This window comes from Mesoplodon bidens, assembly GCF_964165515.1.
Source record: "Mesoplodon bidens genome assembly, chromosome: 8".
Taxonomy (NCBI): Eukaryota; Metazoa; Chordata; class Mammalia; order Artiodactyla; family Ziphiidae; genus Mesoplodon; species Mesoplodon bidens.
In genome coordinates this window covers 39,305,189-39,323,228 of record NC_138165.1, presented here as the reverse complement: position 1 = coordinate 39,323,228, position 18,040 = coordinate 39,305,189, and the positions used below count along the sequence as shown (strand labels likewise).

Below are 18,040 nucleotides of genomic sequence, written 5' to 3'. Positions count from 1 at the left end.
TCTTAAAAAGAAAGAAAGAAAAACTGGTGGCAATTTAACAACTGCTGGGGGAGCAGTCTCAGTTGTGCTGTTGTCTTTAAAATTGTGATTTCACAGGACTGTTTACTAATCAACTATTGTTACTATGGCAATTAATAGCTCAGAAAATTGCAGATGCTACATTTCAAACACCGAGCTCTTTGCAGAGGAAATGCACATACCAACTGAAGTGCATTGTTGCTTCAGGTTTGCGGCAGCCTGCTTTATTTTAAAGATCGCCTCCTTAGCATGCACGCCATTCTGTATCTTCTTTGCTTGCTTCAATAAACTAATTTGCCTCAAATATGTTTCATTTTCCTCATTAAAAAAAATAAAAATCTTTGCTAGCCTTACCAATACTAGAAGGGTAACCAATGACATCATTGGGAGTCTACTATGGACTCATGAAGACAGCTATCTGATTACCAGGGTCTTTTTGTTTTGAAACATACTTAACTATGGTGGACACAAGAATGTGCCCCCAGGTGGCCGGCCTGTTAGAACACACCTGTGCCTGCTCCTTCCAAGACCTGGGATTTTGAATCAACGCTGTTCTGAGGGCATGGAGCTTGTTCCACTGTGTTTCCCTACCCCCTCATCTGACCCAGTGCTCTAGCTCAGAGCCCTGGAAAAGCCATGTTCCTTGGCTCAGGGAGCAAGTCTGCTCTTCAGAGCCAGCCAGGGAAATCTTCACAGGTGGGAAGAGCTCCCCACGGTGACCAGAGGTTGAGAAGGAACCCTTTTTGGATGAGCTCTGCATTGGCACTGCTTTTTGGTGAAACACACAGCCTCTCTTTGCCGTATTCATTAGCCCCTAAGAACCCTGGGTAAGCAGCAAGCAGGCTTGATCCAGGGCACCCAGGCTGCTGACTGGTCCGGGGCTGTGCTGGCACCGGGGAAGGCAGGGCCTGTCGGGGACGCCACCAGCCCTAGAGCAGGGAGTCCACACGACCTAATGGACCAGAGTAATGAGCACTAGTTTTAATTTCGTAAAATATTTTCTTACAGGCTCCAGCAAACCTTCACCAATTTACATCAGTTCCTATTCCTCACCAGCAAGAGAACAAAATAGACGGCTACAGGTGAATTTGCAATATCATTTTTACAGAAGGCCGATTAGCAGGGATCAACACAGTAAGGGGTCCGCGCCGGTTGACTTACCTGAGCTGGGCCCACCCGGCAGGGGCCGAGGAGCTTTCCTGGGGGATCTCTGCTCCTCGGAAGCTCATCCGTGGTTTAAGCAAATCACTTCCACAATAGCCTTATGTCCTTGCATATCCGAATTGGTGCCACCATGCCACTGATGGGAACCAGCTGAGAAGTCTTTAACTCCTATTCTTTGCCCAACAATTTCTTTTTCCCACTCTTTTTTTTTTTTTTTTTTCTGTTAATCTCTAAAACCTCTTCCATCCTGTGGGTGGGGAAAGGTTGGTAAGCACACTTCATTCTCTCTTCTCATTGTTCTTTTTTGTACATACACCTCTTTCTCCATCTTCGTGACTCCCTCCCATCCAAGCCTCCGTGGTTTGAAAACAAACACCTGAGTCCACAGCCAGATCTCTATTAGGCTCAGACGTCAGAGTGGACCCAGCCCTGCAGGGGTGAATTCCACTCTCCATCACAATGGGGACCAGTGATTGTAACGTTCAATCTCTGCATTCATGAGGGGCCTGAAGTTCATTTTGGTCCTTCCTGATGCCATGTCCACCTGGGCCATCTGATCTCTCCTCTTACCTTCCATTAACACATGAGCAACTGGGGGTTTCCCAAACAAGCCTGTATCCTGCTCTGCAGAAAAGGATGCTCTTAGACCTCCCTTCACATCATCTTTTCTCTGTAGATGGAAGAAGAAGAACCTCTCAAGTTACTCATAATCTTCTTTAGCCAGGAGAAATAGCCTCAGAATTGTAACTCTAATTAAAAAGCAGGTTTAGCTCTGAAATCCTTATAATATTAGAATGCATTTAGTTCCAGAACATGGTGTTGATACCTATGTGATAAATATGTTACATCTTACTAAGAGGGGGATTTGGGCATGATCAGGGGGAAAGACAGACATTAGAACCATTACAGTTTTTCTCCAAACATATTTGAAGAAATTAATGTGGGGTCAGAGATAAGACAACACAAAAGAAAATGAGGGCAGGGGTCGATGATGCCCACCTGTGTTTCACCTTGCTTCCTTACAGATGGAGTTATTATTAGCCCCAGCTTGGGGAAGTCTTTTCCTTTAGAATTGTATATGCTCACGTATCTCTTCTAATTTTGCTACTCTCCTGCCCAGAGACTGCCTTATTCCTTTAGAACCACAGCAGGGTTTCCAAAGTGTGACTGTTCACCAAACGACATATTTCCTTTTTTTTTTTTATAAACATCTTTACATATTTCTTTTAAAACTGAGGGATGGACTCAATCTTCATCTCTGAGGTAAACGTTTTAAAAGATGGTTGTGCAAATACACAACAATCCAAAGCCCAAAAATCCAACCTTTAACTAAGTACATGATGTGCTAACGGTTTCCCTGTGTCAAAGCAAAAATCAAGTCTGTCCTTTCATTGGGCACGCCCAGGTCACAGGCTTCTCCACAGCAGAGCACTGAACTCGGCCTCTAGTAAGGAGGGAGGTATCTTGGGTTCTCCCAAGGCGCTGACTTCTAGAGGCCATAGGAAAGGACTTGAGCAAACTGCCGGCCTGCCTGTAGACATAGTGTAAAATCCTTACGGTCCACTAGTGAACGTACAGTATGCACCAGAAACAACTTTCAACCATAAACTCACAAACACTGAATATTGCTTTAAAAATATGAAGCAGGAAGCCCACGTTAATTTTCCCTAAACATGTACTTCCAAAAATTGCCTTGATTTATTTGCTTTTTCATTTTGTCAACAGCATCAACAGCTGTATTATAGTCAAGATGACTCCAACAGAAAGAACTTTGATGCATACAGATTGTATTTGCAGTCTCCTCATAGCTATGAAGATCCTTATTTTGATGACCGAGTTCACTTTCCAGCTTCTACTGATTATTCAACACAGTATGGACTGAAATCGACCACAAATTATGTAGACTTTTATTCCACTAAACGACCTTCTTACAGAGCAGAACAGTACCCAGGGTCCCCAGACTCGTGGGTGTAGCATCATGATGCTCGGGAGAGGAACTCTTTCTTTCTAACCTTGTTTGGATTGAGATGAGAAGTCCGTCTTGCTGATTTGCTGATGAAATGTGAAAGTGACACGGAAGGAATGAGTGAAGAGAATTTTTTTTTCTTTTTTGAGGAATTATCAGGGAAGTGAGGCAACCTTTGGGAGGGAGGACTTTCTAAGCTCTACTTAGGCATTAGATCTAATTACTTGTAGATTCTATAGTCTGGTGAAGGTGTAGGCGATGTGATGAGAGGTTTGAGAAATGGGTGAAAAGAGATGGGGGATGTGTAGGTCAAATCAAATTAAAGATGATTTTTTTAATGTGAATAAGTTATGTTCTGATAGTTTGTACAGAAAAAAATAATAATAAAATGGATGCCCTTCATGTTTTATTGCTATTACTAAATGTCAAGATTGTATGCTATTGTGTCTTGTAAATTTCTTTTGTTGGTGTAAATATGGAAATGCCACATTGGTTAAGTGCCATCATTTGTAACGCAGTGTGTCATTTGAAAAGAGATTTGAAGAAACTGACAGCTTAAAAAACAAACGGGAAACCCAAGGAAGTGTTAGCAGTGAAAAACAAACTACAACATCCTTTGTTTTCAAAATGAATAGTGTACCTTTGAAGCACAAAGTCCAGTCTGGTATAGCAGCGCCATGCCCATTCCCTTGCCTCTTTCATAGGACACTTCACTGCCATTTTCTATGCACATGAAAGAAAAATAAATGTGGAAATTTCATCCTTGGAAATTTGTTCCCTGTTCTTTTTTTTTTTTTCTGTGTATGACACGGAAAAGCAGATTAATAAATGCAAATCTCATTGCATGTAGGAAACAGCTTAAATATGTCGAACTATTTTGGACTTTTCCTAGTTCTGTACAGTTAATACACTTTGTGAGATGGACTATACCAAAGAATGAAGCTGTGAACTTTCCTCCTCTTTACCTATCTTAGTGTTTTTATTTCTTGGGTTCTGTTTTGAATCTAATGCCCATTACCATTTTATCATGTTTTTTTTCCAGACTGCTGTATATTTAACACCACTTTTCAACGAAGAGAAATTACATCTGGCAGCCTGACCCTAACTAAATTGACAGACTCCTTTTGGCATCATTTTAAGAACTCCATAACTACATAAGAACAGTGGTCGGGCATTTATTGGTTGGCACCAATGTAATAAACCAAAACAAATTCTAAATTATTTTGCTGAGTGATTCCATGAGGCAGAATAATTCCTGGCTTAGAGACAGGGTGGGGAGGCCCCAACCTGCATGGCAGCCAGGGGTCTTAATACCAAACTGCATCACTTCTGAGCTTTTCTCCATCCTTGGAGACAACAAGGGCATCAGCCCCAGGAGGCCCAAAGTCTGAAGCCTTCCCAAGTCTGGGGTTTCCACCCTGCATCTTACATGGGAAACAACCCATATGGCAAGTCAATCCCAGCGGTGTTGACTCAGCTCAGTATATCCTGCATGTGTGACACAAACGCTAGACGAGAACATGTGGGCTTACATTTGTGAGTACACAGAGTCCCAAGGGAAAAGTGCTTTCCCTTGCTGAGTGGACTGCGACCCAAGATTAGGCTCCAAAGTGAAATGGAAGTACAAGTATAAGCAGGAAGATTCCTGAAGTCTGCCAATGGGGAGCCTTCCTGACATGCAGGCTCTCTGAAATGACACTTGAGCCAGTTCCCACAATCAGACTGGCCAGCTGCCTCCGCCTCACGTGCCCTGGAAACAGCCCTCTTTAGACGGCAGAGGCTGCCAGATTTCCCCCAAGGAACTGGCATCAGGACTTTGGAGATGTCTGGTATCCGTTTGAGTTTTGAATCACTGACTTCCCTGAACCTGATTTTTGTGCATCTGGGTTAAAGGCCCTCCCCCAGGGAGTCAGGGATACAAGGGAATCTGCAGCTGGCCTGAGCTAATTGACAGTGACTGTTGCTTTTAGTGACCTCATTAGCCTTTGGGGTAACTTAGTGGACCCAGGTTCCCCATCTGACAGAGCATTTCAAAAACTGACCCAAATTTAGATTGCAAAGAACTCACTTGGGCCTCCAGCCAGACCTTGTAATGGGGCCAGAAAGAAGCCTGTGGGTGAGGACTGGGCAGAAAATCAGATGCCCTCTCAGGCTCCTCCCTTATAACCAGAGAAAAGAACCTGCAGACGGAGCCTGAAAGACACAAAACTGCATGATGGATCGAAGAGCTGAGCCCACTCCCCCTCCAAGGCATAGGAATGAAACTCTACTAAAACAAAGTTGACTTTCTGTTGCTGCCCGGAAATGTCACCCAGTAGAATGCAGAATTCAGCTCTCGTGAAGCGGGCTGCGCTTCCACTCAGCCAGGATCGGCATACTTCCACCCAATCCTGAAGAGTCAAGGCTGAACTGAGCCAATATTGGTCAACTAGACCAGGTTCCACCCTGACTGCACATCAGAACCACCTGGGCAGCTTTCATAAATAGGAGGGTCCCACCCTGACCAATGGAAACCCCAGGAGGTGGGGTCCAGGCATCAGTGTTCTCGAGAAGCTCTCTGGCTGATGGCAATGCGCAGTCAAGGTGAGAGGCCACTTGGCCTGCATGCCATTCCTTCCCCTCACCACCTTCCTGCCCTGTGACCTGAAAGTTTAGTGGTTGGAGTTTGGGGTGTGAAGTTTGCCTGGAAGAGAGTGATAAAGATTTGGAGTATTAAAATTGAGGTCTTAAATTTAGAATGTCAGAAGTGAGGTTTTTCTTCTTGGCCAGAGTATATATCTTTTGCCCATGCATACTTTTTAAAAAGTTATGAAAGCCCAAGGGTGTTTCACGGGTGTCAGAAGTGATCACTTCAGACTTCCCTGATGGTGCAGTGGTTAAGAATCCACCTGCCCATGCAGGGGACATGGGTTCGATCCCTGGTCTGGGAAGATCCCACATGCCATGGAGCAGCTAAGCCCGCAAACCACGACTACTGAGCCCTCACACCACAACTCCTGAAGCCTGCGTGCCTAGAGCCCATGCTCCGCAACAAGAGAAGCTACCGCAATGAGAAGCCCACACACCGCAACGAAGAGCAGCCCCCGCTCTCCGCAACTAGAGAAACCCCACGCGCAACAACAAAGACCCAACTCAGCCAAAAATAAGTAAGTAAGTAAATAAATAAGTATTAAAAAAAAAAAGAAGAAGAAATGACCTCACATGACACTTCCAGTCATCAATCCCTGGCCAATGTTTGGTTGTCCAACATGATTGCTGATTCTTGCAGTGAAATACCACTAGTTCACTTTATCTAGCACTAACGATGTGCTACTAGTATCACAGACATCATTTAACCCTCACAGCAAATGTATGAAACCTGTACTAATAGCCCATTTTATGGATCCTGAAGCAAGCCTGGAGAGTAACTTGCTAAAGGTGACATAATGAGTGGCAAAGGCAAGGTTAGTTAGCACCACAGTCTACCTTAACTACAATGCCAGTGTTTTTTAAATTCAGCAATTTGAATTTTCAACCGAACTATTTTCCTGAAAATTTTTCATCAGTCTTAAATTTGCCGAAGGGAACTTTGTCACACAGGGTAAAGGAAAAACTGTCATCACTTGCCATAAATAAAAGGCAACCATAAAACGTTTGAGGGGCTGAATTTATCTAAAAAAAAAAAAGGCAACCATAAAAATGAACATTTAACTATTAAACGTACAAATATCTATGTACCACCAAAATTCATTGTCTACCACCACTGGTGTTACATGAACCTCATTTTTGGAAATGTGGGTCCTGATCATTCCGATATATATGATGATTTAGGTTGGGCTAAGAACACCCCTTAAAAGAACCTTGTCTATGAACACAGGCCTGTTAAAATCTGCCACTGGGCAACCCTCTCATTTTGGAGCCTCAGTAATACCTTTGGAGGAACATGTATCTAAATCCACTGGATGGTGGTTTTATTTCCATGATCAAACCAGATTATAAGGAAAAAATATTTGCAAATTTGGCCATTGCTGCTCACTTAGATTTTTTTAAATTTTTTATAACAGCATTATTCATAATAGCCAAAAACTGGAAACAGCCCACATCTCCAATAGGAGAATAGATAAATAAATTGGAGTACACTCATGTAATGGAATACTAGTCAGCAATAAAAAAGAATGAACCACAGATACTCATAATAACATGGGTGAATCTCAAAAACATGCTCAAAAGAAACCAGACACAAAAGAGTATATGTACTGAATGATTCTATTTTTAAAAGAGGCAAAAATCATCTATGTTGATAGAAATCAGATCCATTGTTGCCTACTGAGGTACCAATACCTAAAGGGGTATTGACTAGAGCACTTTAGGAGATGATGGAAAGGCTCTATATCTTGCTTGGGGTGGCTCTTACACAGATGTGTACATTTAGGAAAACTCATCAAAATGTAGACATAAGATCTTACATTTCATCGCATGTAAAATTTATTCCAATAAAAAAAATTAACACTTCAAAAATCACGAAAGAAATGAGTGATGACATTGTCTGAGACTTAGTTTTATAACCTAGAATCAAAGTTATTCTTACTAGTCTCCCGAGTTGAGAAAAATCCAAGTTATAAATTTCAAACCTTATAAAACATCTACTTACAGTGGTTCTCACAAAATCTCACAAAAGATTATAGCACAAAATTCTTTGTAGTTATATACACCAGTCTGCTTAAAAGCTGACAGCTTACTAAAGTTAAATAGAATTCCAGAAAATTGATATTTGAAAAGCACTGTATGGGAGAGTCCTTTTGAATGAGCTATGACTGGACAGATTTATGTGTGTGTTGACAAGAAAGTAAGTTGAAAAGTAAAACTCAGGCTCATGTTCAAACATGTTGCCAAGAGAGAGAAGTGTGTCACCCCTTTTATCTAATGATCCAAAGAGATGTGTAAACAAACACCTCACCCACCTTGGTGCTACCCAAGCTGAGGGGAAGGAGTGTGGGAAAGGAGCCCTTTCAGCAAAGTACCAGAGAGGTATTAGCACAAAAACAGGTCAGTGAAATCAGAGGTAGAGCAGCTAATGGGATTTTTTTTTAACTCTACAAATGCAGGGTGGATTGAATTCAAAGAGGATCTTGCTATAGGTCAAGGAAATCCTTGCTGGAGAGAAAGCAAACAGTCTTAATTAGTGTGCAACTGGCAAGGGGGTTGAAGAACAAAGGATGCAAAGCGTGTTGGGGGATTCCATAGGGAGCTTCCATTCTGATAGAGAGCTGCCCTCTTCTGACCTATCCAGGGGCTGGACTGGGCCTCAGAGACCATGTGCAGCCATGAGCTGCCACCCATACAGAAAAACTTTTCAGCTGGTGCTTGTCCATTCTGCCCCGCTCTAGGAGATCCTGACTTTTGACTCCGGCCTTACTCACCTTTATGATAGAAGTTTGCTGTTATTCATCGGTGTGGTGGCTGGACATGGCTTGCTGTCTTTATGAATGCACTTATTCAGGACAATCTTTCAAGGCTGCAGACACAAAAAGGAAATTATTAGCAACCAAATTATGACTTGAATTGTATGTTTTAGTGCTTTTCCCTGTTTTTTATGTCAGCAGCTTCACTAGAAGCAGCTGGCATGTCCCCTAAGTGGCTATCTGTGCCCATTGCTATTGCCTAATTCTAACTTGAAATCACCAAAAAGCATTTTGTGCTGTCATAATCATTTGCATGAGCTATAACAAGCTCTTTCATTATAAAAGCCCCATCCAAAGGTTGGGGGAATTTTGATAAAGACTTCATGACACAATGGGCTATTTCACCCTCCATTCATGCCCCAGTGATTCCAGAGCTGACCAATGCATTATCTTGTAAAATAAATTAAACACAGCTTCTGCTGGGTCAGAGGTGTAATTCTGAGATCAGTGGGAAAATATCCAATTCTTCCTTTAGAAAGCTCCTATAACTGTTCAATTGCTTCCCCAAAGGCAACACCCCTGAAATTTGCCTTTATTTGCTGGTGATGGGATATAATGTGTTTGGCTGCAATGCCTTGATGAGCTGCCATCCACTGAGTACTAATGTAATAAAATGACTTCGGGGAGGATGATGCCCTTCCAGGGTCTCTCTTCAGGGTTCTGCAGAGTCAGTTGCTGTCCCATCCCAATCCTAAGGAACTCTCTTTTCCTCTCAGGTGTGAGAATGAGTACAGGTGTGCCCAGCTTCCTGGGGCACTAGAGGAAAGGATTCAATCCAGATGGGCTCCAGGTTGGAGATGACCATAATAGGAGGGGATCTGGCAGCCATTATTGAAATGGTTGTGCAGTGAGGAATGCATTTCAAGCCTTTACAGACTATTTTGTGAAGACAAACCAGAAAGCACATTCTGTAGCTGAATGATTAAAATATTTACATATCCACCAACATCACTGCAATCATGGCTGGCCTCAGTGACCAGAAATCTTTTTGTCTCTAAACTGTGATCTAAAGATAATGGTGTGTTCACTTTGCAATAATCAGTTTGCAAATAATTAGGTGCTCCTTTTCTCACTTTCACTGCTTGTATCCTACTTTTGAATTGCTTCTTTGATAATTAACACTTCTGTGGAGAAAAGCTATCAGAGGAAAGGTGAGGTGATACTGAAACTCATCCAGCCTGTCACTATATAACATCTTAATTAGAGAAAAGCTGGCCTAACACCACCTGGAACTATGAATAATATTATCCTCTGAGGCCACATCACTGGGTTGTGGTAGTGACATATCATCACTGAGGAATTATATTTGGCTGATAATAACAAAATCCCCCAAAGTTGTGGCTTCAACAAGATGAGTTATAGAAGGCCTTGGATTTTTTTTTCCCTCACATACGGAAATTAACAAAGAAAGGCATACCAATGCTAGTATGGTGGTTCTACAATGTCCTCAGGGACCCAGGCTGCACCCTAATCTCTGGGTATGGCCCTCATCCTCATGGCTTCCCAGCTGGCTGCTGGAACTCCAGCCATCACATCCTCATTCTTCAATGAAGAGAGGCCCTCACTCCTCAACTCAATTGGCAGGAAAGTGGAACCGCCAATTGAGTTAGCCTCTTAGAAGAGCTTTTCTAGACTCCATCCCATATATCTCACTGGAAGAGTAGTTTAACCTGGACTCATTTCTGCCTCTGCTCATGTAGGGGTCCTGTTAGAAAGGAAAATGAGGGTATGGATAAGGCTCTATAGGTCTCTGCCCAAGATATAGATGATGTTATGGGGTGATCTCTACATTTCTATTACAGTACTTGGGTTCCTATGAATGTAGGCTCCAAGCCAGAGACCTGTGTTGTACTAATTCTGTGCTTGGGCAGAAGCCAGTACCCAGCCCTCACTAGACATGAAAGATAAAGCTGGATAAAAATTCTCAAGCTCAGGTTGTCCTAGAAGCAAGACTCCCCATCAGGTCAGTTTCAACTTACTTCCCCATCTCGCAGCTTAGATGTTAACCACAGAAAGCCAGGTACCATCAGTAATCTATGGTCAGAACCCCCGCCCTATGGTGGGTTCTAATCTCTGAGGGGCAGAGCCAAGGGTGTCTTCAGAAGCGCTTCAGAAGTCAAGGACAGGGACTCTGGCCCCTCTACCCACTGCATCAAAAGCAGCCCCCTCTGAGCCCATCAGAACAGACCACGGCCATCAAGTCAGCTGTCAAGGTAAACCTCATAGAGTAAGAGGAACTCAACTTCGGGTTAATTAACTTCAGGTTAATTCTAAGCAAAGGCACCAGAAAATAAATGAGAATGGCATGGGGCTAAGGAGAAAACCAGCTGAACCCAAGGACAGGGAGAAGGGCAAGTGGAAAAGGCAGAAAGAAGCAACAAAGAGTTTCACTGGTTTGGGTGAGAACAAACCTCCAAATAATAACCCTTTGCTGAGTGTTTACTAGGATGTTGAATGTCAAGGGCTGCGCTAAGTGCTTTACGCACCTGAGCCCATTTAATCTTCAAAACAGTCCTAAAACAATGTGCAAGAGAAGACTGTGCTCAAAAATGGAGCATGAGTAGCTCAAGGTGATATCAATCAGAGATCTGTTGGATTCTAGACCCCCATCAGTCCTTCTGGGTCTCCCCGATGAAGCGGAAGAGCAGTCACCTCCAGCCTTCACATAGTCTAAGTCTCTGCTAAAGTAAGCCCATGAGACAACCCCTCTCCCAGCCAGGAATCCCCCTCCAGCTTCCTACTAGCTTCTCCGCCAAATTAGGCTCAAAGAATGCAAACTAGTTTTAATGTTTGCCTTAGCAAAGATAGCTAGGAAAATACTTTACTGGCTCAAGTCAAAGTAGATGTTTTGAAAACTACAGAAAACTATAAAGTTGCCTGTTCACAAACTATGCTCTGAGTTTTGGCAGATCTGCTGCAAAAGACCTCAAGGAATAAAGCAAACCCGAGAGAGCACCTTACGAGCTCCGTCAGCCCACCGCCAGCAGCCCAGCCTGCAGGAGCAACTCAGCTGGGAACGTCTGAAGCCTGGGCGGGAGGAGGGGGCAGGGGGCCCGGCAGTGCAGGCTGGGAAAGGGGCTGCCGGCCTCCGAGCCTGAGAAGGCCCTACCCCCTACCCTAGCTTTTGTGAAGGAAGAGCATACCCGGACGGCTGACTCACAGTCCTCCAAGTCACAAAAGGGAACCATGGGCATTCTGGAAAATGCTTAAAGAAACCTTTTATCTGTCTCTCGGCTCTTTACTCACGCTTTACACCTCGCTCCTCTTCAAGGGCAGAGGAGGGACCACCTGATGCGCTTAGGAAAATCCAAGGTAAGCTCAGGGCGCTCAGCGGCCCGGGTGAACGCCAGAGCGTCCAGCCTGCCTGCGCGGTGGCTGGGACCGCCCCCCTCGCCCCCCTCGCCCCCGAAGTCCTGGCTGGGTGAGTTTTGTTCACCCGGGTAGCTATGGAAGCCTGCTTTTCACTCTGATTCAGGCTATAGGTCCTCAATCCACTTCCCAAACGAGAACGCTGACCCGCGTTTGCATACACTATACACCTGGGCGTGCCCTTGCCTGGTTCTGACCACAAGAGAGGAGGGGAGTGCGTCCTTACCACACAGGGACCGAACTGAATCTCGACATGGAAGCCAGAAACCCCCCTCCCCGGGACAAGATAAGAAGAGGGTTTGTCTTGGGTGCTAGGGAACAGACACCATACCCCGAGGGCGGGAGCCCGCCTTGCTAACCCGGGCAGCACCCAAAACCCTGGGAAAACAGCCGTCCTTCTGGAGAGCACGGCCGAACCTGAGGTTGAAACCGGATTTCCCACCTCTCCCCTCGCATCCCCAAGTAGAATTTAAGACAGTCAAGTCCGTGGTGCAGGTCTGAGCTGACCTACCCGCCCCACTCGGAGGCTGAAGGGAGGCTGGAGAAGCAGGAGTGGAGGGCATCCCGGTGGGGAAGACCCGGCCCAGCCCTGTGTTTCCGCTGGGGTGCAGAGCGCCGGGGAGGGCCGTCCCCCTCGCCTGGTGCCCCCCCACCACGGGGCGCCACGTTCATGCTGCGTCTCAGGCACTGAGTAAAGCCCTTTGCCTGGATTGTCTCACTGGGAGGTTGTGAGGAAAGGGTCACTGCGACCCCATTTTACAGATGAGGAAGCCCAGTCTAGGGAGGTTAAGAGACTCACCCCAAGTGACAGTGGCAGAGCGTCTGCCTCCAGAGCCACTTCCCTAAAGGAACATCAGGCTCTCACCTATCGGAGGAGTAGCTGCCCCTGTGCTGGGAGAGCAGGGAAGCAGGGACGGGACCTCTCCCAGCAGCCATGGCCCTTTCATCCTTTGTGGGCCAGGTGGAAACTCCATTCCCCCTTCCTGTTCTGTGACTGGATGGGTAAGGCGGGCCAGCCCTGCCCTCCCTTCCCACCTCTCACTGTGTCACTGTACCCCCCTGGGGGGCTCAGCTCTCCCATCCCCAGTATCCCGCGTTCCCCACTAGCTCTATAAAGCCTCCCTTTCTCTTCTCCCCGCAGGCCTGCCCTGGGCTTCCAATCATCTCTCTATCCAACCTGATGGAGTGAATGTTTTCCAGACCATGCCACCCCCAACCAGACCCTGCACACCTGGAGTGAGCGCTGCAGCCTGCCCTAACTTCCCTCACGGGAGCGAAGCAAGTGGATTTCAGGATACTAAGCAGCTCTCAGCACTCGAGAGACCACTTCATCCTTTTGCTGAGTAAAGGAGTTTCCCATGTTCCTTGGAAGACTCGTTCCACAAGTTGTCCCTAGGAAGAGGTTTATGCTCAGGTAAGTCTGGAAAATGGAGCATAATATCTCTCATGCAGAGATTCACAATACCTTTAATGCTCATTTTGGGGGCTCTGAGAAAACTTGCAGTAAATACTGGATTCAGAAGTCCAGTCTTTCTCAAGTTTATTTGACCTAAGAACATTTTGTTTTGAGGAGTGGGCACCTTTTGTAGAAAACAGTGTTCAGTGGAACACACTTTGTGCAACATGAGAGTATATAAAAGTTATTTTTCCTCAAGCATAGTGATCTCAGGGGCTGCAAGGGGCTGCAGCTTGAAGGGGGATCTTAGTTCCCTGACTAGGAATCAAATCCAGGCCTCAGTGGTGAAAGTGCCGAATCCCAGCCACTAGAGCGCGAGGGCCAGCAGGCTTGAAACAGAACCTCAGTCCTCATCTTCTTTGAAGAAAGAATTCAGCAAAGAGACAAAAGGTAGCGAAGCAGGTAAAGCATTTATTAGAAGAAAAGTACATGCAGAAAGACTCACGGGTGGGCTCAGACAGTCGCACTTTTGAGGTGACTTAAATTGCTTATATGGGGGCAGTTTTCCGGGTTCCCTCTGGCCAGTCATCTTGCTTCGTCTTGCATCATGCCTGTATTTGCTCTGACTCAGGGCCCTTCCTGATGTGCACATGCGTCTTTTAGCCAAGGTGGATTCCAGCATGAGGGTCTCTGGGAGGTTGGCAGGACGTATTATGGGCTAGTGCCCCTTCCCTTTTTTGACCCCTGAGGAACCTTTCTGCACATGTGTAGTCAGGGAAGTCTCCTTGAGCTCAAGAATGAAAAATGTGCTCATCTTATCTTTCTACTCAAGCAGAGCTCAGCTCCTCTCTGCTCCTGCCTTTATCTTTTCCTCTAAGTGCCAGCAGGAGACAAGCTCCAGCTGTTCAGCCCGGAGCCCGTCTACCTCCTACCTCAATAGGTGAAGGTTCTTTTTTCCTTACATAATCTATACTTTTATAATTAGAACATTATCTTCATAGACTGTAAGGTCCCCTTAAATCCATGATAGTCTAATTAAGATCTGAACCCATTTAATTATTCTGTGGAGATAGGGAGTTGGCATAATAACGTGGCCCAGAGGCACTGATGCTGAGTGATGTAGGGGTGTTCTGTACCCTCAATAACATCAGTAGTTCTCAAACTTTTTGGTCTCAAGACCCCTTTATTAAGTTTTTTTTTTTTAAAAAAAAACAGAGAACAGGAGTATTTATTTATTTATTTTTAAAGTTACTTATTTATTTATTTATATTTTTGGCTGTGTTGGGTCTTCGTTTCTGTGCGAGGGCTTTCTCTAGTTGTGGCAAGCGGGGGCCACTCTTCATCGCGGTACGCGGGCCTCTCACTATTGCTGCCTCTCTTGTTGCGGAGCACAGGCTCCAGACGCGCAGGCTCAGTAGTTGTGGCTCACGGGCCTAGTTGCTCCGCGGCATGAGGGATCTTCCCAGACCAGGGCTCGAACCTGTGTCCCCTGCATTAGCAGGCAGATTCTCAACCACTGCGCCACCAGGGAAGCCCAAGACTCCTTTATATTCTTAAAAAATATTGAGAACCCCAAGGAACTTTTATTTATGTGGGTTATATCTATTGATATTTATGATGTTAGAAATTAAAATTCAGAAATGTATAAAATATTTTAATACTTCATTAAAAAATAAACCCATTACATGCTAACATAAATTACACATTTTAGAAAAAATAACTATCATTCTCCAGAACAACAAAAAAATCAGAAGAATGGCACTGTTTTTCATTTTTGCAAATTTTTTTTTCCTTTTCTTTTTTGGCTATACCATACGGTTTGCAGGATCTTAGTTCCCCAGCCAGGCTTTCAACCCAGGCCACCACGTGAAGCATCTGGTCCTAACTGCTGGACCACCAGGGAATTCCTTCAAATCTCTTTAATGTCTGGCTTTTTTTAAAATTAATGTTTATTGGAGTATAGTTGATTTACAATGTTGTGTTAGTTTCTGCTGTACAGCAAAGTGAATCAGTTATACATATATTCACTCTTTTTTAGATTCTTTTCCCATATAGGTCATTACGGAGTATTAAGTAGAGTTCCCTGTGCTATACAGTAGGTTCATGTTAGTTATCTATTTTATATATAGTAGTGTGTATATGTCAATCCCAATCTCCCAATTTATCCCTCCCCCTCGGTAACCATAAGTTTGTTTTCTACATCTGTGACTCTATTTCTGTTTTGTAAATAGTTTCACTTGTGCCATTTTTTTTTAGATTCCACATATAAGCAATATCATATGATATTTGTCTTTCTCTGTCTTACTTCACTCAGTATGACAATCTCTAGGTCCACCCATGTTGTTGCAAATGGCATTATTTTGTTCTTTTTTATGGCTGAGTAATACTCCATAGTATATATGTACCACATCTTCTTTATCCATTCATTCGTTGATGGACATTTATGCTGCTTCCATGTCCTGGCTATTGTAAATAGTGCTGCAGTGAACATTGGAGTGCATGTATCTTTAATGTCTGGCTTAACAGAGGACAGCTGTATTTTACCTGCTTCTACATTCAATCTGTTCTGACATCACACATCATATGGTCTTCATAATGCGCCACTGTACACTGGTGAGAGAATATGGGTGAAAAGGGAAAATGACATATTAGTACTATGCAGGTAATAGTTTAGACCTTGTGGACCCCCTGAAAGGGTCTCTAGGACCCCAGGGTCCCTGGACCACACTCGGAGAGCTGCTGCTTCAGATGATCAGCCCAGTTCCTTCTCACTCTGCACATACCTGAGAGGAGTAGGGGGATGGATGCACCTCCCTGCTCCTGAGATGAGCACATCCATGACCAAGGCATCCACCTCTCAGGGCGCCCTGGTGCTCTGGGCTGGCTCATACTCCTTCCTCTCCCCTATCCACCACTTTCCAACAGCATCACTTTTCACCAGGAGCCCAGTAGAGGGAGGGTCATTTTGCATGTTCTTGACACAGGGTTTTTTTAAGACTTTTGATGAATAGAACTTCATTAAAACCATAAGTTCCCCTAGGTAGCCATTGTCCAAACACAGATATTGACTTCATTTGTAAGCCACCCAATTCCTGCAAGAATGGAGTTAAGCTTTATCTATAATCCATGCCCTGTTCTCCTGCAGGGTTTGAGTGGGTCTATGATATAAGTGAGCCAAGAAGAGCTATCTTTTATTCTTCTTCACACATGGGAGGAGGGTGGAACAGTGTTTCATCTTGGTCCTGGGAGATTTGAAGCCCAGACACAAAAGAGAACAGAGGGAAAGACACCAGCTTTGGTAGATCTGAGCATAAGGACCACATGCGGAGCCCATGCGGAGCCCCTCCCTTGGGCCAGCCCCTTAAGACTGAGTGACAGATGGCTCTAGATGAACAGGACCTGGGTGCATCCTTGTTCTGGAGAATCCCCAGGTGAACAATCAGAAACAGCTAACAATTTTTCTGCTGCGGACCCAAAGGAGAGGAAATGAAACCTTGAGGATCCTGCTTGGTACCAGAGCAGTAGCTACACACCTGTTCCCTCTACACAAACCTGCGTTTAGGAGAGTCAGGTTAAAAGTTCTGCTTTTGGAGTTGAGTGTATAGAACATAGTCCCAGCTCACCCATTCAGTGGCAGGATGACCTCAAGCAAAGCCCAAGTCTCCGTTTTATCATCTGTAAAATGGGTTATTGTAGGATTTGCTGAGATAGTGCATGTAAGCACTTAGCACAGTGTCTGGCCTACAAAAAAGTGCTCAAGAAATGCTAGCCATTATTTTATACTCTAGCTCACCTTGTAACATGATTAGAAGCATGAAAGTGCAGGCCCACCCTTTAACATTTGCAGAGCACAGGGAAATACGTACCATGTAAATATGTAAATATAGAGAGAGATTTAAAAGATATAAATCTGTTAATACTGGTATATAAAATGTTTCATATATTTATCTCAAGTATTTCTTCATAACAAAATTTTTAAAGCATGCCTAAAGGTATGGTTGGTTTTTATATGACTAAAAGTTTGCAAGATATCAAATATGACTGAATTTAATTATGACTACACATATCTGGGGACCAGTATTATTTGTATGAATAATAAATACAAACATAATTCATTATTATAAATATTTTTTCACAAAATACGTTCTTGCCTTCACCTTTGGCAAAGGTCTTGTCAGTGGGTTTTCCTCATTTACCATATGTATTAGCTTCCTAGGGCTGCGTAACAAAATAACCACAAACTGGGCGGCTTAAAACAACAGAAATTTATTCTCTCTGTTCAAAAGGCTAGAAGTCCTAAATTAAGGTGTTAGCAGGGCCATGCTCCCTCCAAAGGCTCTAGGGGAGGACCTTTCTTGTCTCTTCCAGCTTTTCATGGCCCTGGGTGTTTCCTGCCTTGTGGCAACAGAACTCAATCTCTGTCTCGTCTTCACATTGCCTTCTTCCTAGTGTGTCTCTTTGTGTTCTGTCCTCTTCTTATAAGGACCTCAGTCACTGGATTTAGGACAAACCCTAAATCCAGGATGATTTTTATCTCCAGATCCTTAACTAATTACATCTGCAAAAACCCCATTTACAAATAAGATCACATTTTGAGATGTGAATTTGAGGTGAGGGGATATTGTTCAACCCAGTATATCCTAGAAAGGAGTGACTTTTTAGCTGAGAGTAGTGGCAGTTGATGTT

The 18,040-nt window shown here is 44.3% G+C and overlaps 1 protein-coding gene across 12 annotated transcripts in view; it reads left to right on the top strand.

Moving 5' to 3' along the window:
* PKP4 (plakophilin 4) overlaps positions 1–3,918 on the top strand; it is a 247,608-nt gene extending 243,690 nt beyond the window's left edge. For 11 of the 12 annotated variants that reach the window (XM_081242577.1, XM_081242573.1, XM_081242575.1 and 8 more), the window contains 2 exons: positions 1,027–1,100; positions 2,908–3,918. In XM_081242577.1, the coding sequence (XP_081098703.1) occupies positions 1,027–1,100; positions 2,908–3,156 (323 nt within the window). In that variant the 3' untranslated portion in view covers positions 3,157–3,918. The remainder of the gene's footprint in view (positions 1–1,026; positions 1,101–2,907) is intronic. The other variant, XM_081242567.1, reaches the window with a different exon arrangement.
* Positions 3,919–18,040: the final 14,122 nt, after the last annotated feature.